The sequence below is a fragment of the Polyodon spathula genome, chromosome 3 (genome assembly GCF_017654505.1).
Source record: "Polyodon spathula isolate WHYD16114869_AA chromosome 3, ASM1765450v1, whole genome shotgun sequence".
NCBI classification, from domain to species: Eukaryota; Metazoa; Chordata; class Actinopteri; order Acipenseriformes; family Polyodontidae; genus Polyodon; species Polyodon spathula.
This window is the reverse complement of record NC_054536.1, coordinates 58,406,002-58,430,969: the sequence shown is the minus strand read 5'-3', so window position 1 is coordinate 58,430,969 and position 24,968 is coordinate 58,406,002. Positions and strand designations below refer to the sequence as shown.

At 36.4% G+C, this 24,968-nt stretch overlaps 1 protein-coding gene across 1 annotated transcript in view; it reads left to right on the top strand.

Annotated features, from left to right (window-relative positions):
* LOC121313242 (14-3-3 protein beta/alpha-1-like) overlaps positions 1-15,479 on the top strand; it is a 23,889-nt gene extending 8,410 nt beyond the window's left edge. Inside the window, exons 3-6 of the mRNA XM_041245574.1 lie at positions 9,375-9,498; positions 13,366-13,529; positions 13,621-13,716; positions 14,570-15,479. Coding sequence (XP_041101508.1) covers positions 9,375-9,498; positions 13,366-13,529; positions 13,621-13,716; positions 14,570-14,629 — 444 coding nt within the window. The 3' untranslated portion in view covers positions 14,630-15,479. The remainder of the gene's footprint in view (positions 1-9,374; positions 9,499-13,365; positions 13,530-13,620; positions 13,717-14,569) is intronic.
* Positions 15,480-24,968: the final 9,489 nt, after the last annotated feature.

The following is a 24,968-nucleotide window of genomic DNA, read 5'->3' as shown; positions in this document are numbered from 1 at the left end:
TTCTGCAAATAAATGCTCTAAATGACAATATTTTTATTTGGAATTTGGGAGAAATGTTGTCAGTAGTTTATAGAATAAAACAAAAATGTTCATTTTACCCAAACACATACCTATAAATAGTAAAACCAGAGAAACTGATAATTTTGCAGTGGTCTCAATTTTTTCCAGACCTGTGTATATATTATATATTAGTGTGTGTGTAAAATACATACACACGCCATAGTGAAAGAGTAAGTAACTTACTATAACGCGTGTTTTTTTTTGTCAGTCATGGCCTAGTATGTAAAAAAAAAAAAAAAAAACCTTAAAGGAAAGCATATTATGTTTTGCAAATGATGTAAACATACAGTATTAGAATAATTTTGGCCCTGCATGATATAAAAGCAGCTTTCAAAGGTGCTTCTAGTTCTATATTTTAAAGTACAACGCAAAAAAACCTTGATCAGTATGTTAAATATCGTGATATAGACAGTCTTAACAGCTAAAATATCATGATACAATTTTTTTTAGGTATATCGCCCTACCCTAATCATGCATAGTGATAAGATTTAAGGCATAATTCAGGATTAAAGCAGCTGATGAAATGTTGACCTTGTTTTTTTTTGGTAATTTGTAAATTGAGAAAGGTCTTTTGTGGTAGTCAAGAGTTCACTTGCATGGTTATTATGGGTTACACATTTGACCTTTTGTAAAGGCAGAACCAGGTGAAATAAATTAGATACTCAAGAAATTGCTGCCAAAATGTTCAGTGGCATTTAGTTAGCACCTAGCACCATGTCTTCCAGCTCTGCTCTTCTGCAGAGACAAATCAATTGTTAATACTTTCATAAAACAAATGTCTGTGGTAGCCCAGCATTTCTGCTCTTGACATTTTTTGGGTGTTGCCTGGTAGGCAAGGTTTTTGGGGCACGATAAAACAGAGCCAGGCTATGAAATGGGATGAGACAAAAAAAAAAAAAATGCTTTCAGCTAATGTTTTTACTGCTGCTGTTGCTGATAGGTCAGTCTGAGTTCATTATTGATTTACATAGATTAAGCTCTGAAGGAAAACAAAAAAAAAAAACCTTCCAGTAACTTCAATTCCTGTCAGCATTGCATAAAATGGTTAATGACACATGCTGCAGTAAAGCTTATTTGAATAGGTCTCAATGTAATAAAGGTTGCTGTAGTATGTAGGAAGTATGGCTATTCAGTTTTACATTTGTGGCGTTGGTTGTAATTTTGTTCTGACAAAGTTGTGGAGCTTTAACTGCTTTCATGTTAAGGGATGTTGTGAATGAGACAGTAACAGAAGATGTTTTTTTGTACAGAAGTCACTTCCTCCTCCCACAGCATTCCGCTTTAGTGGGTGAAAGTGATAGACACAGTAGCAGAGTTAACCTCAGAATAACCATCTGCTCTGTGATAACTTTTCAGTAGTTTTTATTTTTTAATAATTTTTTTTGTAGTGTTTGTTTCAAGTATGAATTTAATGTTTCTTCAAGTAATACAGTATTGGAACTAATGCTAGTTAAAAAGTGTGTTTTTTTTTTTGTTTTTTTTTAAATGTATCCCACCTAAAAAAAACCATTAAACTCTGGAGTTCATATTTTTACATGTAGAATACAAAATGTGTAGATTATGTAATTACACACTTGTACCAAACAAATAGATTGACTACAATTTTGAGGCTGACTTGTAAACACGAGGGAAGGTGATCAAGAATATCTTGATTAAAGATAAAATTGCTTTCCAAGGGTTTAAAACTTGTGTTTAGAATATTGCAGAATGGTACAGGACAGACGGTAAAATTGGACGGAATAACTAGTCGGCCCTCTTTATACCGCCAGGTAAGGGACATGGGCAATAAGCGAGGGTAGCATTATAGTGAGGGTCCAAAAAAAATAAATAAAAGACCACACACACAACCTTCTATGTGCAATGGTCAGAGGTTTTATTTTTTGTTATAAAATTACTTTTGATGAACAGTTTTATAGTTAATTTTTTTTAAATCTAAATAAAAAATAAACACTCAGTGTCTAGTGTCTAACAATTTCATAATTATTATTTTTTTTTACTGTACTAGTCATTTGAACTTCACTGTGGCACGGCTGTAAGATTGCTGAGTACTATCCCCCGTTGAACAATGCTTTCTATTTATTTCACAAAGCAATTTAAGCTCAAAAGCATTCCTTTTTAGGTCATTGGGTTATAATCCTTTAACCTCTTACGCCCCCATCAGAACATCGGTATTGCAATTAAACATTAATTTTCAAAAATCATCTGTAATATTACAAAAGCAAAACAGCAAAAAAAACAGATTCAATATCAAAAATGTTGTTTTCCTACCATCAAACAGCAAAGAAATTTTAGAATTCGCCATTTCATCGCTGAGATATTCCCTTCGCAATGTATCTAGTACCTCACGGTTCAAAAACAACTCAGATCGACTAGTTGTGCATTTCGTTGCTCTGGCCTTACATGTATCTAATGGTGAAATCTCCCTGATCACGTTGTAGGGGAGGTCACAAGCTGTCCATTCATGCCTTGACTTTGTTTGTAGCCTAATCCATTGAAGAGTAATCGATGTGCGTACGTAAACAAGACACATATTTGCAAACGAGAGCGCAGTGTTACGCACATAGGATCAAGGTTTCTTACCATTTTCTGATTTTTTCAGAAAAATTTATAAAATCGAACGGAATGGCTAGCAGTGTTCAAAAGCACCCCAAAAAAAGTAGATTCAGTCTTTTTGAAGTTCTGGAGGAGATGGATAATGGTGAAATTGACGCCGAAAATGAACTTTCTGGGTTGGAGAGCGCTGATTCAGCGTCTGTGAAGCAGCATTTGAAGATGGATTGGAGCCTCTTCAGGATCTGTAAATATAATGGATCCACACTACATTTATTTATTATTATTATTATTATGCGTAATTTTCAATATGCATTTTTACTGTAAATGTTAGTAGAAAATCGAACCATTTGACTCTCAAGGGGCACATAGAAATAACATTCTTTTAATAATTTTTATTGCATAATAAAGAGCAACACCATGCCTCATCTGTGTTGTGCTGCTGTATACGGTCCCTGATCTTTATGTTGCAATACAAGTTGCAAGAAGTAATTGTTGCTTCCCGGCCGTCTATTATTTTCTCTAAAGATGTTCATTGATTTAGATTATTGCATGGGAGTGTTTAGCAAACTTTTTTTATATTTCACCTAGAGACATTGTAGGTTTCTTAGCCTTTCAAGATAAGCTGTCTGCCTGCTCCAACAATCACTCTCAGTTCCTTTGTTTGCCACATGTCAATCAAAGTAAAGATGAAAGGAACTAAGGTGTTTTTAGTATGGCAGCCTGATTTAGAGCAGCAAAGGTGTATGCAATCTCTATTATTATTATTGTACACATTTAGCAGATGCCTTTATCCAATAATCAACATATGTTCTCCTGTCAGCAGTGCTTGAATGAGTGTAACCACTTTATTTTGGAAAAAATAATCTCATTATTTAGCATCTTGACATTTACATACTTTCAAGCAAGTGAATAAAAAAAAAAAAAAAGTCGGGTACTGAAAATTCAGAGCTATAAAAAAATCTCAGTAGCAACATTCTCCTGCACAAACACACAGTTATGTGAAAGCAATGTGCCTGACAGTTGTGGCATATGAACTAAGAGTATTTGTCATGCATACTCATCATGGATACATTTTGGGCACCCCAAAGCTCTCCAAAAAGGCCACCTTTTGAATGAAATATTGGACAAATAAGTAAAAAAGAGGATTACAAAATCTAATTCATGTGGCAATGTATAGCATGTGAGGTGCCAGAAGGTAACCTCCCTTTCAGAACTTGCTCAAGAAACTAGTGTATGACAGGTCATACAGATTTACAAAATATTATTTTTTGGAGAGGTTTGGGGACCCTTGGGCCTAGCTTTGTAAAAACTCATGTAGAATTTGATCCCTTTATTCAATCAGTTTCAAATTTTTATCCAGTGTAGTAGACATGTTGGGGAAGCACTGGAAAAAAATTGACTCTTCATGTGCTACAAGGTGAAAAAATGACGATAGAATAGAAACAAATGAAATGCGTTTCTTGTTTTTTATGTTTTTTTTTCTGGATATCTCCTTCCAGTGTGGTACTGAGTAAGACTTGTATCAAATCTGAGGTTTTAGTCCTAATGGCCAGGGGGTTACCTTGAATTCAAGCCCTGAACCATGCCTGTGCTGCCTATTCATTGGAAGATAATGTGATTTATTTAAGGTCATAGCCCTCCAGGCAGAAATTGCCTGTGGGAGGCTGGGGGTTTAACAGGTTAAATGATATTGGCTGAGCCAATGCTGTGCACCACAGACCAGCTTGGGCTTGACAGGAGAGGAAAAGGTTATTTTCCCTCCAAGATAGAATTGGCTGTGGTAACCAGAGCAAGGGCATGTATGTTTAGGACACCTGGTGTTCTGAGAGTACAGACATTTGTGAAAGATGGCCTGTTTTACGTATAACTGATACATAGGTATAGAAGTAAATTTTGTTATGCTTTGCGAATAATGAATATATGCAGGCATTTAAAATAAATAAATCCATTGAGTGACAAATTATTGTTTAATTACAGGGTATGAAGTTAAGGTCATGAAAGGCAAGGCAATGTTTCCTTTGGGCGTGAATTCATGGGCACCAAGGCAGTTCTAGGGGACAAAACATAAATCCAACCAAAGGGCACCAAGCCGATTTTCATACTCGTTCATAAAACCAAAAAAATAGATAGCCTATTATGTTGATGACATTTTAATTCAAACAAACACAAAAATGTTTTCTGAGTGATTCACACACTAATTGTTAGAAAAATATTTTTTTTCCATTGTAAAAATCAAAATGGTATAAAAAAAATAATCAAATTTAAAAACTAACTTTCATAATGAAAAAATACAAAGGGTAATTTGGCAAAAAATAAATATTGGTATTTTTACTAAACTGTCAGCCTGTTGACAAGAGCTAAATATATTGCTTGTGTGTCTTGTATTAAAGCTTTTTTAAAACCCTCTATTCCATGTTTCATAATTTAGGGTAAGTAAGTTCAACAGGATTTCATACAACGTGTTGTCCACTGGTGAAGCAAACATTTTATAAAACATATACAAACAACGTGGCGGGAAAAAAAACTTGAAATAGAAACTTCATCAGGCGATGGAGTGCTCTTCATCATAGTCATAAGCAGCTAGATGTACATATTAAATGTTTACATTTGAGAGACTTTATATAGTTTCAGATTTCTTAATTTACAGTTGCAGTGGATTTACAGTTTTGTTATGGTGCATTGCTGGACGTTCGCTTCAGGGGAAAAAAAAGGTATGCTGTTTTTTAGCATACACGTTCTAACCGCCTTTATGAAAGCACATGTTTTACTAGTTAAAAAGCAGAACAGTAAGGTAGTGATAATTTATTACACAAAAATAAAAGAAAACAGAAATCGATGCACTTCTCAAGATTCACTTATGTTATCTCTTCTACTCGTTTTATAACGCAGGGAGTTGCTACTTGAACCATGTCATAGCTACTTGCTCTTTTTTTGTGTGTGTGAAGAATTTGAGCAAAACTAATCTACCTATTGTGTGAATTTTTAGCATTGGTGTTTTGGGGGGAATAACACCAAATTACAAAACCGCAGCGGTCATGAAATGTCTATATAAATTGGCAACTTATTTACACTGAAGACATGAAAGGTGTTTGTGTATTGCACCTTTTGTATTGCAATTTTAAGCATAGAATTCAATCTTCTTATACCATATATGATCATAGAATATGTGATTGTGTTAATGTTATGTGTTTTTTTTTTTAATCTGCAAATTAAAACGGGACATTTAAATATAGGTCTACAATATTCGAAGGATATTCACTTATGTGAAATAGTGGACAGTGAAGCATCGAAATTAAATGAAATTTCAGCTGCTAAAGAAATTGTCTGAAAACCCCCTGCTGTTTTTTTGTGAAATGCCTAAAATATCCAGACACAATGGAATGCAAACTGTGCAAGTGGCTGTTATATATATAAAAAATCGGTGACACATCCAGTGAACAAGTGTCACTGAATTCCTGGAAGCGCGGTCATATTGGTCTTAGTCAAGTGTCCCTCCCTCTGTTTGCCCTTGATGAACCAATGATACAGTACGTCTTTCTTGTGGCATAGCGCTGGGAAATGCACATTAAAAAGAATTGCAACAATAATACATTATGATAATGAGTCATTTTCTCGCAGGACAGAGAAAGATTTGACACTGAGCAAGTTTGTGAATGGGTTGTAGATCAGATGTGCTGGTGCTGAGGGATGCCGGCAGCAGTGATGGGTTGGGCTTACAGACAGCTTTTGCCGTAATTTTATTTTTTATTTTTTTTAATTTAAGTGGCTTTGGCACTGCTGCAATTGCAGTCGGTTATTTCATGCCCTGTAATATTTTTTCCCTCAATTTGGAATGTCCAGTTATGTTTTTTCTCCTCATCGCAGTGGGTACCCACACAGCACAGCCGTTCTGAGGGCGTGTGAGCGTCCTCTGATCTCGCAAGCCAGAATCTCTTTTATGCTTAGCAATGCAGAGCAGAGGTGGGCTACCAATCCCGGAGAACAGAGATCAGCCCTGCTTTTTATCCATTTGCTTGGTGTCTGGCCAGTAGGGTTTGCTGTCGGAGCCAACGTGAAGCTCCTTTCGGAGTCCTCGGCAAAGTTCATCCTCTTTGCACAGCCCAGGTGCGACCCAGGGCCATCGAAGCTGTGTGACTCATCCTGCGCTGCCAACGACAGTACTTTAACTGGATAAGTCACTCGGACCGCCTGTCTTTTAAATATTTAAGTAGACAATGAAGTCTCTGCATCTCTGTCCACTAAATACAGTAAGTATTATGCATTTTAATGTATAATCAGTTTTTATTACTGAAAGGCTAGGACTTATTTTTAAAACTTTTCAGTTTGAGCATGTGCCTTGTAGGAAGTATGATCAAAGGGTTAATTGTAAAGAACTGGGATTTTTGTGTTTGAATCCCAGCTTAGCTACTGACTCCCCGAATGACCTGAAGTGACTGGGGAACTTGACCTCTCTGTGCTTAAGTTCCTCCCTGTTTTAACACCCACAAAAATGGAGACTCCTCCTGGAATATGGATTGTTCCATCTTGGTGTCTCTTACATCTTCTCTTCCTATTGTAAATCATACATAGTAGTATAGATTAGTTTTTTCTAAAAATGATGGGCCGGGGCTCATTAAGCATAACTGTTCATTTTCATGGAGATAACCATGGGAGTTGGGTTCATATTTGTGTTTTTTGTAAAATGTATGTTTGTGTTTGCTTCATATGCTGTATTTTATATTTGTACAAATTAGACTGAATAATGCCCTGGTAAAATCTATATATACAGTGCTCTATATGATTAGGAATGCATAGTTGTACCTATACAGTACATCCAGACTATCAACAGCTTGCACAGAAGAACGTGGAGACTGTTTGCTGGACAGTATACTTTTGCTTGTAATCTCTAAGGTATTCAGTGTATTGAGGACAGTGCAGTGGAGGCTGAGAATCGAGTTCCCTCCAGGTCAAAACCAGACATGGCAATTGAATCCACTTTACTGCCCCTGTGACTAATACCAGATTAGAGAGAGAACCTCTCTACTGCGTCTGTTCTGTTGCACACTCCTCCCTTCCTTTTAAAGGGAGCCAAGTAGGTGAGATGCCAGTTGTGTGTTGCTGTTTTGTACACTTTACTGTAAATCAACTAGAAACATTTGCTCATTGCACTTTTGTACATGGAAAATGGCAACCCCCTCTGTGGTTTTAAATCTCTGCTGATTTAATTGTGTGCTGTTCCACAGAGTTAATGAATGACAAATTAAGAACCTAGTCAATGACCTACTTCTAATGCAAGGTCTCATATTTTAATATAGATAACAGGATTCTCCATCCCAATGATTTTACTTTCCTCAAGTGAGCAAGATCTTTTAATGCAACTCACAAAGCTATACAGTACTCTTAACTGTTGCTTGCTACTCTTACTATTTTTGGTCTTTTAAATGTGATTCTGATCCATTTGAACAACAATGTTAACCTTGTGAAAAACAGCTACGAATGACTACTGTGCAAAAACCGTAGAAGCAGTTTATGCTGCAATTCAAATTCAGTTCAGGAATGTGAGAGCAGCTCTGCAGAAAGTAGACAATCTTGTCGTGATCAGCATAACCACCCCGTCACGGTGGACACTGCTCGTGTGAATAATCTTTGGGGGTTAATCTTGAATTAGTATGTATTAAGATGATTGTTTCACAAATCGTTTTAATGTCTAATTGTGGTGGTTTAGAGTGTTGAAACACTTGAACCCTTTATAACTCCCATGGTACAGGACAAATGTGTGTTGGCAATGGGTTTTAAGCATCTTTTTAAAATCTAGGTCTGAGGTTATTTTATTATGGAACATATTTAGCAGGTTTAAAAAAGTACCAATAACAAAACCAACTGCAATAAGAGAATTGGGAAGGTTTGTGTATACCATAATTGCAACTAGGGGTGCAATGATTATGATTTTCCCAAACTGAAACCAACATTTACACAGAATTCCAAACCGATCGATACCGACAAAAGAGAAAACCAAACTGAATTTTTTGTACAATGAAATTGTTTGCAGTTTTGGCATGAAGCCAGCGGAATCTTCGAAAACTCATTGCACGCTTTGCTGCATATAAACAGTTTACTTTTAATAACCCTTAACAACTGATACTGTAACAAGTTATGACAGGACTTACCTGATTGATTCTAATAGCCCTCAGCAGGCATAACCCACAGCTTCATACTTCATACATTATTTTGTATGTGGTTTACCACCTCAATGATATGGGGTGGTGTTGTAAACTTTGTAGTCACCCTGTTCATTGGTATGATACAGCAACATTGTGTTGAGCTTATCTGTCACAGTTAAAGAACACAACTATATGTATAATAATGGCATGTCCTGTTCCCTTGGCTGCAGAAATGCAGTTCAGGTTTTAAACTTTCATTTCTGTTTTATCAGATGGCAAAAACAGCTGGGGGAAAAAAAAAAAAATGAACCAATCATAAATGACTTGCATGCCTAATTGCAATATCTTAAGTCATTTAGTAAGGATAGCAGTGTCGTGAGTACAGTGTAATTTCAGCTGTCATGAATTGCCAAGTGAAAGTCCCATTGCCTTTTAGCAGCTGTTATCTGCTGCTGTACTGATGTGTACACCCTGTGCTTTGAAATTTACATTTGGGACATGATTATATTTCCCTTTCTCCCAAGATGGTTTTTGTTTTTAATTGCATATTTAATTATGTCTTTTCTTAACTATTATCTTTATTTGGTGCAAATCTTGACAAAGTTTTCTCTTTCTGTGCAGGCTTTGTTGGATAAGTTTCTGATTGCAAACGCCTCTCAAGCGGAAAGCAAAGTCTTCTACTTGAAAATGAAAGGAGATTACTTTCGCTACTTAGCAGAGGTGGCTGCTGGGGAAGACAAAAAAGGTAAGCCAGGCTTGCATAAGTTTTACTAGGAAGAATACAGAAAGATACAATCTAAAGTAGTTTTTTATATATATATATATATATATATATATATATATATAAAAATCCACACCCACCCACCCATTTATAGTATATGAATTCACATTTAAGAAAAAAAACGCCCAGTGCTGTGGCTGTGTGTATCTTCAGTACAGCGTCTATTTCAAATGTAGAATTTTTATGCCATCTTAATTTGTCTCATTGGCAGCATTTGTCCAAATTCGTTGCTGGTTTTAGAAATTAGATTTACGTATAAAGATGAAAAATTAGGCCTAATGCCTGAAATATAAGATTAGTCAGACTGGTGTCTAACAAGTATCCTAGTATAAATAAACCTGTCCCATTAATATTCTAATAACCTTTATTCACACTGCATGAGGAAAATCTTTACCATTAATTGCATTAAAGACTTGTCTGAGTGCAGCCTGCCACAGTTGATAATGGAAGTTTTAACAGTATTCCAAATGGCAGTGCCTTCCAAACAAAGAAGACAATTAGTGACAGTCTTGACTGTCAGAATGTACCTACAAGCAACACTTGACCAGTAATGAAACAGAAGGCATTAGTAAATACAAGTATTGTCACGTTTCTGTGTTAATGCATACCTGTAGTATGCATAGTGCTATTCTCAACTTGGGCTTTGTTGAATCTGGCTTAACTGAGTCATGAAATAATGGAGGAGTGTTTCTTTAATTTCCTGCTCTGTGCACAAGGGTGTGTTCTCAGAGCTGAAAATGCCGGAGAAAAGAATCATTGCAGCTGAGGTTTAAGAGGGTACGAAAACATGTTGAAGCTTATAGAGTGAAAGGAAGGGTGTGGCACAAGATGCAAAAGATCCCCCCTTGGTGAATCAGAATGGTAATATAGGAACAAACTAATGACTATCTTAACCTTCAAAAGAACAACTGGGCTGTTTGCACACCCTAAGCATTAGTTAATTGTTTTATTCAATGAGGTGCTCTGTTGAAGGTTAACCTGATTTTTCACCAAGTATATATATAATTTGTGTTGCTACAACCACCCAATAATTAGAGGTTGAATACCTCAACAGAATAAAATTATTTATATCATTGATATATAGTGTGCTAAATGTAAATTTACACAGGCCAGACTGCAATTAGGTTGCTCAGAATTGTTATGGCTGGAATAGGGGGATTGGGGAAGTAAAGCAATAGAGTAAAAGCTCCTTTTTGTTGTGAATGTAGCTTGGCACAATCAAGGCTTTGTGATCACTTTCAGTTGGAAGTGGACACAGTTCTTATATTACCTCAATATTGAACTTTCAAAATGTGCTTATCTGAGGGGCTGCATGACGAGTTCTAAAGTAGCAAGAGGAAAAATAGCTTTGTCTGTGGGATATATAGAGATAGGTAGAAATAACAAAAGATCAGCGCATCCAGTCTTGGTCACCACCTATTTACTTCTGGCTGTCAATCTTCAGCATTTTAAATAGAGTCCAGATTATGCTGCACATGCAACTGTAACTCTCAAATAGTGATCCTACATATGAAGTTGACGGTGCTGCTTCAGATTTGGGAAGTGAGTCAGTCGGGGTCTGCTTCTGTCTGCAATATGATACAAGCTGGGTATGTCCCTCTGACTTGCAAAAGAAAGGACTTGTATAGTGATCAACATTTTATTTCTTTCGTTATAGTATTTGTTCTGTGCAATGCAGTAAGACAAAGTGGCAAGTAAACTATTTTCTTTGAACAATGCACCCTTTTTCCACATTTTATTTTAAGTGTTTATTCAAGTTAAAGTAATACTTTATGATAATGTGTCTATAGCCACTTTGTTTATTGAAAGAGACAACAATGGGCAGGGATTATAAAAAAAAAGTGTTGTCTACTTCATGTACTTTGTTTACCTGAAATAAACATATTATTTTTTTGTAGTTCATTCACTAGGGTAAAGTAAGGCCTTCACAGCCAGTACTTGCTTCTGGAATGTTTTTCAGCTTTAATGGTGTTACATATAATGGCTATGATAACCTTTTCCAATTGAACAAATATTCAAATATTCATCTAAATATTGAACAGATATACAAAGATAAATAGTGTTTTGTTCTAGCACTATATCTCTTTACATTAAGGAAGATACGTTGACATTGGTTATGGGTATTATTTTGATGTATAAATAGTTATCCTATTGTTAAAACATACTTCAGAAATCCTCCCCCCCCCCCCAATTAACATGCATTAACAAACTAAAATGTAACCTCCTATGTAGACTTCTTTTTGCAGTGTTTGTAGTAATATGCCTTTAACAGAGTTGATCCAGCTGTGCATCAGCAGTTCTAAATTAACATGTAAATTGCATTTTCCTTCCATTACTATGCTAATATTAAAGCTCTTAATTAGTAACAATTCATTTGAAACATGTTCTTGGTGAATTTGGATTTGTGAAGATTGAAAAAGCAACTGTCAACACTTTGAATTATAAATGTACTTTTCAATTGAGCTAAAAACCCTATGTTTTAAACAAGAGTTGATGGAATCTGGCTGAAAAAGAAGGAATGCATAAGTTGCAATAAGGATGTTTTAATTCCGTTTCACATTAAATCGATGTGCAGCAGTTTGTTTCTCGGCTCTTGAATGTCCAAGGTTTCTTTTATTGCTTTGAGAATTATTGGGTAGCAGCGTTCCCTCTAATGCTAAAATGAATGAATTTTTTGCAGTAACTAGCAAAAACCTTTGCACTGAGTTTACTAACTTTCGCATGTTATCATAAATATCAACCTAAATCAAGACTCTCGCTTCTCGAGGTACACCTATTTTGAGACCTGATTCTATGATTTCCCTCTGTAAAAATGCACGTCACATCTACACCAGCGAATCTACTGGTACAGAGTGGGCGAAACAGGCGTCTGGCAATTCTGCCTCTAGGAAGTGCTGCTCATGAACCTTTACAGTTTAACTCATTGTATAATTGAATACTAAAATGAGTGACGCACAGTCTTCCTGCATTATTTAGAAGTGTAAATACTCCGGTAAACAAATAAAAATCACAATACACTGACGGTTTTTGTTTATTTCACTTTTTTAAAAAAACGACCATTTCAGAAATCATCTCAAGCGTTTTGAAACTGGTAAAAATGTAATCGGCACATTAGTCAAATACACATTTACATGTATAGTAATTGAAGACGACGAGACGTACCATGCCCGTTTATTTCTTTTTTGTAAGTTTATTCATTTGACCTCACTCCATGTCTCTGTTGAAACTCTACATGGTGTTGCACCAATGAAGAAAAGGCAATTTTTCAGTAAGACAGAGCTAAAACAAATCTGATTATCTAGATGAAGTACGATTAGTATTCTTGACTTTGCTGTAATTGTCTTGATCATGTACGAGTCAGTGCCATTGAATATCATAATGCCAGTCGTAAACACGTAGTGAGTGAGAAAGCAAATGAGATGGCAACAATGGCAGGGTGATTCAAAATCAGAGGAAGAGCCACAATAAATGTCTTGTTTAAATTTTTAAAGTAAATTGTGAAATTTGAGATACTTGTGTTGGGGTATTGTTTTAAAATTGTATAATGCAAGAAAAATATATTAAAAGGGGTAATGCTTGGCCAAAGGCTTCTCTCTGGTAATTTACCCTTTCCCAGTCAAAATGGCCAGTTTCTCAGTATCTAAAAAGTTTAGTGGGAATGCTGTTGGGTAGTATATTTCAATGACGTATTCTAAAACTATTAATTCATATGCCCCAAAACTTCTGAGTTAATATCGTTCATTCTCATTCATAAAGTTCCCACGTAAGGTGTTAGTCTCGGTCTAAATGTTTTCTAATGCGTCCTTTTTCTCTTTGTGATTCTTTTCACAGCCACAATAGAGAACTCGCAACAGGCCTATCAAGAGGCTTTCGAAATCAGTAAGAAAGAGATGCAGCCTACACACCCGATCCGTCTTGGCTTGGCCCTCAACTTCTCTGTCTTCTACTATGAGATCCTCAATTCGCCTGAGCAAGCCTGTGCACTTGCAAAGAGTGTAAGTGTCCCGTGTACCAAGAACCTTTCAAATGCAGCAAAGCATTTACAAATAGGAGTCCAATTTAATATTGTTTACTCTCTCTCCAAAGGCATTTGATGAAGCAATTGCAGAGCTTGATACATTGAATGAAGATTCGTACAAAGACAGCACATTAATAATGCAGCTACTGAGAGACAATTTGACAGTAAGTACCAACTACAGTTAAGACTCAGTGGGTATTACATTGCATCACAGGCAATGTAAGTCTCTAAATAGTTTTTTCAGAGAGAATCGCTAGGTATAGCCCAATGCCTGTGCTTAAAATCTGTCAAAGTTGACAAATGGTTCCCAATTCTGGCCCTCAAGATCCATTCTAGTCCAGATATTTTTTCCAGCCTAAAGGGGGTCAGTACATTTTAGTACTTGATTGATAAACAGCCCTGTACTGAACATTGAGGGCCATAGTTGGAAACCACTGGTTTCGGACAAGCCAGTGTAGTGGTGATGCACGTCCTGAAGGTTTTGGTTAGAGGTTTATTTTCTAAGTTTAGAAGATGGACCCCTCACTAAAAATGTTCATTCCCCCCCCCCTCCCCCCCCAACTGCATGTTCCACTGCATGGTGGTAGTTTCCCGTTTCAGTTTTCAGGTGTTGGTGCCATCTCTTGCTCAGTTTTTTTTTTTTTTTTTTTTTTTTATTTGTTTTTCTTTGCTTGGAAGGCCAATTTGATCAGCAGTGATCCCTTTTGATTCCAGTAATTTTACCTCCCTTGAGGTATTGTTTAAAGTTGGTTAATGCAGCAGACCCTTTCCAGGTGACTTCTGTAACACCACCTCCAGGTGCACATATAGGTTTGATTTCTGGCTTTGCCTTATTTAAGTCAATTGTACCAGGTTATGGCTATCAATGCTATAATTGTTTGATTTATAATTTAACATTTGCACCCATTCAGTTAACATGATATTTTTTACCTATCCAAATAATGTTAGACATGTCCAGTGTAGTATTGTTTGTTTCCTTGACCCAGCTTATAAAATGTCTACTTTTATTCCTTCTAGCTGTGGACATCAGACAACCAAGGAGATGGAGATGAAACTGAAGAAGGAAAAGAGAACTAAAACTGTGGTCTCCCTGCTCCTGTTTGCCTCAATTCCTAGTTCTTCAACATCAAGACTGTCATCCATCTGCCCACCAATTAGTCTTTTGTTCTTTCACAAGCATCTGTCACTACTTTCTTTTTTGGGAGGGTGGGGGCTGTCGGGCTTAGGGGTGTGTGTTTGCCATTTAGTTTTTGTGTGGGGCAAGGAGGGGTTGAAAATCTTGGAGGGAGGGGGGTGGTTATGTTAAGAAAAAAGGTGACCTGTTTAGTCAAAGGGTGTGACATTTTTCTGTATACACATTTTAAATGTTTGGCATAGTTCTTGCACACTGTTGTGGTTTGCCAAAAAGCCGACACAGAAAAACAAATGTCCCATGTCCAGGTGTTTGCCTGGGATCCAGTCCTATAAATTGGAAATAACTGGAGCAAGAACCAAAATGCCATTGAGCTTATTAACTTGGGGACGGGCAGAAAAGGTTAACATTCCATTAACTATCATCTGCTCTAGTTTAATATTCGTTTTGGGGGATCCACAAGTAATTTTTTTATTTCTATGTAAAGAATTTAAGAGTTATAGAAAACCTAAGAACAAAGAAAGCAACGAAATAATGCTTGATACTGTAACTTTAATATTGTATATCGAGCAGAGCACTAAGAATTTCCCATATGGTTATCTAGTTACTACCTTTTTTTTTGTTTGTTTTTGGGTTTTTTTTTTTTTTTTTTTTTTATACTTGCCTAAAATGCATGTGGCTGTGAAATAGTTAATGGGAAAGTAAATGGAGATTATTGCTGTCTGGCTGGCTAGTTATGTTTCATGTCTTCTAGAGTTTTCATACAGAACACCCAAGCATAATCGTTATTTGGAGGGGGAAAAAAATGTAGTTTCATGTAAGTGGAATAAATACATTTTAAGATCAAACGTTTTTGCTTTTTTTTATTTTACACTGCATCAAATGATATTTCATAATCTACATTTTATATTTAACCTGCTCTTTTGCCTCTCTAAATATGGGATTTCCATGTATAATGATGCCAGAGTGCCTGATTTTGCAGGAAACTGGGTCTACTGCATTTGTTACCTATACTTCCAAATGTTGTTTTGCAACTTTTAAAAAAAAGTTTTTTATTAATTAATAGATTCTAATTATTGTCCTTGGTTAATTCTGGGCTCATTGCAAATCTGTTTCCAGTTATACCCCAATTCCAATTTAATTTTCACATGTGTAATCCTTCACTATCTGAGAATATACTTGCCAAATTGGGCTGTCTAGAGCTTCAGGAGATAGTCAAGTTTTAATTACAAACTAAAACTTAAATGGTGCCATTGACCATTTTCTCTCAAAAGAATGTCCTAAAATATTATTTCTTACTTAAAACTCCTTCACTAAGAAAGAAAAAAAATGTAAGCAGTGTTTTATCTGCTTACTTTTGTTCAGTACACCGGCAATGTAATTCTATGCTGGGTGTGCCAAGTTTTGAAGAATCTCAGCCTTAAAACCTGCTTTTAAAATTAAGTAAATCTTACTCATTTTGCACTTCCATTAACTAAATAGGTCTGAAATGTGCAGTTTTTATAGAAATAAATAATACAGCAAATGCATTTTCATTTTAAAACATGGAATACACTAAGTTCTCAGTTTGTGTTGCCTTCCTGGAAGTCTGTTACCTCCTTGGTCATTTCACTCCAACAGTGTCTTCTGAGTTAGCTAATTCTTCCAACCCATTCACTGGCTTTTTTTCCCCTATCAGTAACCAATTTCGCACTCCAGGCTGCATGACTCGAAGTACAAGACAGACTAAAACCATGGCATCCAATCACTTATTGTAGTACCAGATATGTTTGCTAAAGCATGTGCTTGAAAAACTGCACATTTGAGACTTGTATAACGAATAGATGTGCAGTAATATAGGGCTTTGCACATCTATTGATAAAATAATCCCTAAGAAATGTTGTATCCAGGGATGGTCACAATGAACATTATCATAATCTCGCACAGCACCACCTACATGATGAATGCTAGCAGCATAGCCATCATTATTTCTACAAATACTCTAAATTCAGACATACAAACTATAATACATTGAGAATCTGACACCTTGAGGTGATTCACCTACAATCTAAAATGCAATATTTTGGATTATCAGCAATTTATGCAATGTAAGTTGTTTTTTGTTTTTTTTATTTTCATTTTCAGATACCTTTGACACTGCCAGGTGTCCACCCTTACTGTGCTGTTCTGACATTCACCAATAACCACTTCCTCTTGTTGCAAGATGCAGTTTTAAAGCACTTGCTGTGTGCAATTGTGAAAAGTTCAGTAAATATGACTATCTGTGTAATGGGATCATGCTGCATGTGAACTGTATAATTAGGCAATATCTACAGGGTATATCAAGGGCACAATGAGAAGTCTTCTGAAGATGTTATGTAAGTAAGGGACAGTTTGGTCTCCAATTGCACATAGCTATTAAATGACAACTAATTTGGTCTTTCGTTTAAGATCTTGGATTTAAATTTTATAAAGAAGTGGGACTTCAACCTGAATCAGCCATTTGGCTGCTATCGCTATGGGCCCTTTATGACTTGCATTTATTCAAATTACTGTTATTTTTACAGAATAGGAAATCCTATTAAGACAGTGGCAAAGAGAATTGATTGTATGATCAGGTTTATAAAAAAACAAGTTGAAAATAGCTGCTAAAAGATTCTTTTTTTCTTGTTTTTCTTTGCAGAATAAAGATGCAACAGTTATGATTTTCCCAAATCCGAAAACCACAGTTTGCATAAAATTCCAAGCCAATCAATAGTCAAAACTGAAAAACAAACTGAAATCACATTTGTAGAATGAAAAAGCGTTGGCAGTTTCAGCACTAAGTCATCGTCATTCACAGGAGCTCATTGCACAGACGAGCAGGCTGCTGTCCTCCTTTACTAACAAGGCCAGGCAGCCTGCTCAGGACATGCTTTACAGCCGCTAACATACCTCTATAAAGATTCCAGGGGAATCATGTTTCTACTCTAGTTGGATCACATGAAATGAAAGCCGTAACATAGTTATTGTTTTACTGTCTTTGAAAGAATTCCAGTAGAGTAACATTGATAATTAGTTATCATGAAAAGCTTGTGGCTAGTATTTAATTTAAGCAGCGCATCTATACACCCACAGTGGCTCTCAAAAGTATTCACCCCCTTGGACTTTTCCACATTTTATTGTTACAACATGGAATCAAAATGGATTTGATTAGGAGTTTTTGCCACTGATCAACCCAAGAAAAGTCCGTAATATCAAAGTGAAAAATACAATCTACAAAGTGTTCTAAATTAATTACAAATATAAAACAGAGAATAATTGATTGCATAAGTATTCACCCCCTTTGCTATGACACACCTAAATAAGCTCTGGTGCAACCAATTGTCTTTAGAAGTCACATAATTAGTTGAATGGAATTAAGGTGTTTCACATGATTTCAGGTAAGATACACCTGTCTCTGGGAGGTCCCACAGTTGGTTAGTACATTTCCTAACACAAACTACATCATGAAGATAAAGGAACATTCAAAGCAAATCTGGAATAAGGTTTTTCAAAAGCACCAACCAAGGGTAGGATATGAGAATATTTCCAAGCATTGAATATCCCCCAGAGCACAGTGAAGTCCATTATTGAGAAATGGAGAGAATATGTCACAAATGTGAATCTGTCTAGAACAAGCTGTCCTCAAAAACTGAGTATCCAGGCGAGAAGGGCACTAGCCAGGGAGGCCACCAAGAGGCATATGCCAACTCTAAAGGAGTTACAATCTTCCACGGCTGAGCTTGGAGACACTGCATACAACAATAGCCTGGGTGCTTCACAAAACTGGCCTTTATGGGAGTGTGGCAAAAAGAAAGCCATTGTTGAAAAAAACTCACTTCACGTCTCAGCTAGAGTTTGCCAGAAGGCATGTGGAAGACTCTGAGACCAAGTGAAAGATTCTATGGTCTGATGAGACTGAAATAGAGCTTTTTGGCCTCATCGCTAAGTGTTATGTTTGGCTTAAGCCTAACACCGCACATCACCCTGAGAACACCATCCCTACCGTGAAGCATGGTGGTGGCAGCATCATGCTATGGGGATGCTTCTCTGTGTCAGGGCCTGGAAAGCTCGTGAAGATAGAGGGCAAAATGAATGCAGCAAAGTACAGAGAAATCCTGGAAGAAAACCTGCTGAACTGCAAGAGACCTGGGACTTAGGAGAAGATCCATGTTCCAGCAGGACAATGACCCCAAACAGCCAAAGCCACACTGGAGTAGCTTAAAAGCAAAAAGGTCAATGTCCTGGAGTGGCCCAGTCAAAGCCTGGACCTCAATCCAATTGAGAATGTGGAAAGAGTTGAAAATTGCTGTTCACCAAAGGTCCCCGTCCAACCGGACAGCTTGTTTTGCAAAGAAGAATGAGCAAAAATTGCAGTGTCCAGATGTGTAAAGCTGGTAGAGACTTATCCAAATAGGCTCATGGCTGTAATTGCTGCCAAAGGTGCCTCTACCAAATATTGACTCAAGGGAGTGAATACTTATATAATCAATTAATTTCTGTTTTGTATATGTAATTAATTTAAAACCATTTGTATATTTTATTTTTCACTTTGACATTATGGACTTTTTTTATGTTGATCAGTGGCAAAAACTCTTAATTAAAATCCATTTTGATTTCATGTTGAAACACAATAAAATGTGGAAAAGTCCAAGGGGGGGGTGAATACTTTTGAGAGCCACTGTGTGTGTGTGTGTGTGTGTGTGTATATATATATATATATATATATATATAGCTCTGGAAAAAATTAAGAGACCACTGCAAAATTATCAGTTTCTCTGGTTTTACTATTTATAGGTATGTGTTTGGGTAAAATGAACATTTTTGTTTTATTCTATAAACTACTGACAACATTTCTCCCAAATTCCAAATAAAAATATTGTCATTTAGAGCATTTATTTACAGAAAATGACAACTGGTCAAAATAACAAAAAAAGATGCAGTGTTGTAAGACCTCGAATAATGCAAAGAAAATAAGTTCATATTCATTTTTAAACAACACAATACTAATGTTTTAACTTAGGAAGAGTTCAGAAATCAATATTTGGTGGAATAACCCTGATTTTCAAGCACAGCTTTCATGCGTCTTGGCATGCTCTCCACCAGTCTTTCACATTGATGTTGGGTGACTTTATGCCACTCCTGGCGCAAAAATTCAAGCAGCTCGGCTTTGTTTGATGGCTTGTGACCATCCATCTTCCTCTTGATCACATTCCAGAGGTTTTCAATGGGGTTCAGGTCTGAAGATTGGGCTGGCCATGATAGGGTCTTGATCTGGTGGTCCTCCATCCACACCTTGATTGATCTGGCTGTGTGGCATGGAGCATTGTCCTGCTGGAAAAACCAATCCTCAGAGTTGGGGAACATTGTCAGAGCAGAAGGAAGCAGGTTTTCTTCCAGGACAACCTTGTACTTGGCTTGATTCATGCATCCTTCACAAAGACAAATCTGCCCAATTCCAGCCTTGCTGAAGCACCCCCAGATGAGTCAAATTTTCAGCATTGCCCAACACCTGGTTGTCTAATGGTTAGACGGAGACCTGGAGAGGCCTACAAGCCACAGTGTCTCGCACCCACTGTGAAATGTGGTGGAGGATCGGTGAAGATCTGGGGGTGCTTCAGCAAGGCTGGAATCAGGCAGCTTTGGCATGAATCAAGCCAAGTACAAGGTTGTCCTGGAAGAAAACTTGCTTCCTTCTGCTCTGACAATGTTCCCCAACTCTGAGGATTGGTTTTTCCAGCAGGACAATGCTCCATGCCACACAGCCAGGTCAATCAAGGTGTCAATCAAGACCCTGTTATGGCCAGCCCAATCTCCAGTACCGAACCCCATTGAAAACCTCTGGAATGTGATCAAGAGGAAGACGGATGGTCACAAGCCATCAAACAAAGCCGAGCTGCTTGAATTTTTGTGCCAGGAGTGGCATAAAGTCACCCAACATCAATGTGAAAGACTGGTGGAGAGCATGCCAAGACGCATGAAAGCTGTGCTTGAAAATCAGGGTTATTCCACCAAATATTGATTTCTGAACTCTTCCTAAGTTAAAACATTAGTATTGTGTTGTTTAAAAATTAATCTGAACTTATTTTCTTTGCATTATTCGAGGTCTGACAACACTGCGTCTTTTTTGTTATTTTGACCAGTTGTCACTTTCTGCAAATAAATGCTCTAAATGACAATATTTTTATTTGGAATTTGGGAGAAATGTTGTCAGTAGTTTATAGAATAAATCAAAAATGTTCATTTTACCCAAACACATACCTATAAATAGTAAAACCATAGAAACTGATAATTTTGAAGTGGTCTCTTAATTTTTTCCAGAGCTGTATATATATATATATATATATATATATATATATATATATATATATAGAGAGAGAGAGAGAGAGAGAGAGAGAGAGAGAGAGAGAGAGAGAGAGAGAGAATTAAACTTGAATTAAAAATAAGTAATGAAAAGGTTGAACCTGCTTTTCATCTTCTATCGGTCGATTTTATACTGTAAAAGAGAATTAAAATAGATCTCAGTTTAATTTGTTTGTTACAGCGTATTGTGTCGAGGTGAAATAAAGAGCTTCTGGCCGCGTGCATCATTGTTTTAAATGCTTGTGTAGCAGTTTGTGGGATAACATTTTCGAATACGTAAGCATTTGGCTGTCATTGCGTGGCAGTTCATCTCTATAAACCATATTCATCTACTCTCTTATCAGCTTTAGTACTGGTATTCAAAATTATCGAGACACATCATCCTTCAATCTGAACAGCTGAGGTTTCCAGTGGCTCACCTAGCTGCTAAGAGTGAGTCAAGTGAACATGGTTCAGATCCCTGCCATATTAAGTTGCTGATCTATGCTGGGGCTCACAAGCAGAGCTGCATTGGGCAGTGGAGTCGATTTCATTTCACCATGCTTCACACACCCCTTCTGGTCAGGTGCCCAACAATGCCAGGCAGAGACTTCCCAGATACAGCTCTGGAGGCTCCATTAGCTTTGACTGACCTGACCGCTTCAACAGAGGTTGCTTGCTGGTTTTCAGTAAGTGGGTTGCAGCAGTGAATTGACATTCTAATTGGGCAGTTAGAAAAACAAACCTAGCTGTACTTGATTGTGTTAAAACAAAACCTATTTTCATTTTATTGTCTGTATAACAGGCACCTTTTTCATGAACCTTCGAAATAATGTGTGCAGGTTGATCTTTTCAGTGTTTTTGTCAGTGTTGTATAAGCTCAATGGAGTTCAAGGAGTGCCACACACAACAGAGGGAGGATGATCAGCTCTTACACAATACTTACATGTAGCTACATGCTGACTTGAGCCAAGGTGGGTGTTGCTCAGTTCAAAAAATTTACAAGCATAAAGCCTTTAAAAGTGCCACATCTTTAATGATTGTGTGGGGACTAGAAATGCTACTCAAGCTTATGAAAGATAGGATTTTAAAAAATGTTTTTCATCCACGCCAGTCATTGTTTCCACTGAGATAACTGGTAGCTAGTGATAAAGACCTGCGTCTTTTATTGTAAATAATCAGAAAATATGGAGATCTGGATGTTCTATCATTCAAAGCCATTTGCGCCAAAGAAATGCAATGAAGACCTACTTTTTGGTCTATTTGATGATATCTTGTAAATTACGTGGAATCTATGACAGTAACCTGCCTGATAGAAATAAAACTAGAAAGTGGATGGAACTGATGCTGTGCTTATTTAAACATGCTTGGTGTGTTTACAGGCTCAGGTGCAGTCCTGTAGGAAGTGAAGGATATTTCTGTAACCCCAGATGACCCAGTTTTGGATTCATTTTCAGAGAAAGTGTAAGTGGCATATTTCTCGCTTAAGAATTTTAAAATGTGCTGTTGAAATTGGCGCAGCACATTTAACACAAAATGCACACATGACTGGTATGAAATTGTTAAGCCCTTAGAAATCGTGGTGGAGGCAGGCAGAGCAGAATTCTCGAAATATATATATTATATATTATATATATATTATGATATATATATTATATAATATATATATATATATATATATAAAGCATTATTTTGTTAAAAAACAGTAAAAAGACTTGACTGCCTATCAAGTTACACCTCACTCTTAATAATTGTATTGAGAGCAGCAAGTACACCTCAATAATAATAACTGCGGAGACTATTCTTCTCAGGAACGAAATCGGAAACAAAACAACATAACAACAGCTCTACAGTACAATAAAAAATGTTCTTATGTGAATGTAAATTTTAATTTAGGCGCATGTGTGCCACTAGAAACTCCTAAAGGTTCACTATAAAAAAATAAACATGTTTTTTTTTTTGTTAGCTGACAGTATAAAACTTTTTTTTAAAAACTATCATCGCTCATTCATAATGTACTCTGGGAATGTAGTTTATTGGTGTCCACTGCCCACTGTTATTCACACATAAAAAACTACAAATCCCATACCCCTCTGATTTCATTGATCTATCAGTGCAATGGCTACTTGTTTCCAGACAGTGGAGGTGTGACACGCAGCGTAAAGGAATATCCTCTAGAAAGTGTCCTGAGAGCATCAGATGATTCGAGGGCATTTGTTATTTACTCCCACCTTTCACTTCCAGAGCTCGGCAGCTCTGCGAAATCAAGCCACCCTGTCCCTAACCCAACCCCAACCCTAACCTTAAGCAACCCCTGTCCTAAAGCCTAACCTCAAACCCAATACCTAACCCTGAACCTAACCAATAAGAATCATCGCATGCCCTCAGGACACTTTCTAGGGGACATTCTTCTATGACACAGGCCCGGTTTTTGGGATGGAACCGCGTAACAGTCTTGTGTTTTGATTGGTCCTCGTCTGTCACAGGAATATGTCGTCACAGAAGTGGAAAACCATGCAGGCATTTTTAACATTGTGCTATTATTCTTGGTAGTAATGTTTTGATTCTAATAGTTTAAAATGTGATCTTTATCCATTATTTCATTCAATATCAGAGGGTTAAGAAACAATGTTAAATGCAAAGCTCTTTTTCTTTATGCAAAAAATAATAATTCAAATTTGTACAAGAGTCTCGCTCTTGTGAAGAAGAAAAGAAGTTCTGGAGGTCTCAGTGCGGTCATAATATTTGGTTTGAGTCATTCTGCTAGAGTTGCAGATCTGAAACATAAATTTGATGGAAACATTCCTCAATCAGAAAGTGATCTCAATGGTCACTACATAATTAACGTTATTAAACTCTCGTTATATCACATTATAATATGAATTAATATTTATGGTTATAATTCTCATACTGAAAATTATTTTCTATTTGGAACTTTAAAAGATAACATTTTTTGGCAAAACATTTTTTTCCAAACTTGTTGTTGTAGGGGATTTTAATATAACCCAAGATGATGCTTTGGATAGATGGCCACCAAAAATATCTCTTAATATTAATAATAATTGTGTTTTATTCACTGAAAAATTTGATATAGTTGATATTTGGAGGGAATCCTCTAATGATAAAACTTATACCATGTTCACGACAGTCTCGTGTCAAGGTAGAAATCTAATAGCAAAAAATATTAGAAGCTAAATACCTCTTTACTAAAAAATGAAAAAGTTATACGTAAGATATACGTAAATTAATTGACAATTATTGGATTAAAGCCTTAAATGAAAATATTAGAAGAATTACGAGCTCCTAAAATATGAAATTAGAAAATTTGCAGTGAAACTTGATAATAAGCAGGCTAAAATGAGAGAGATAATTGCTAAAATTATTATTCTTAAAAAAAAAAAAAAGTACTGAGCATGCTTCAGATGAAGAGAGACTTGAAATTAATGAACTACAAAATAAATTAGACGAGTTATATAAATTTGGGGTTTTATTAGGGGCTTTTATTAGGTCAAGAAAAATGGTTAGAAGAAGGAGAAACAAATTCTTCTTACTTTTTTAAATTGGAAAAACACCACTTCCAGGGCAACTTCATTATTCAACTTACTGTGAATGGCAATATCACAAATAACCCAAGGATATTATTGTATTGTATTAGTCAACATTTTCCTTATCTATTCCTGATAGTTTATTATACTGTAGTCTATAGATATTGTTTACAATTTAAACAACCCTCAACCATTTACTGTACAGTCCTTCTAACTTGGAAAGATTTACACTGGCCATAAAAGGGTTAACTGCAAGAGTGATAGAATGACACAAACTAATTGTATCAGCCTGTGTGACCTACTTTATGCCTAGATTGATACTTCGTTGTAGTTGATAATTCTAACAGTCCATAGGCAGTCCTGATATTGACAGCATGTAAAAATAAACAGCTTGAGC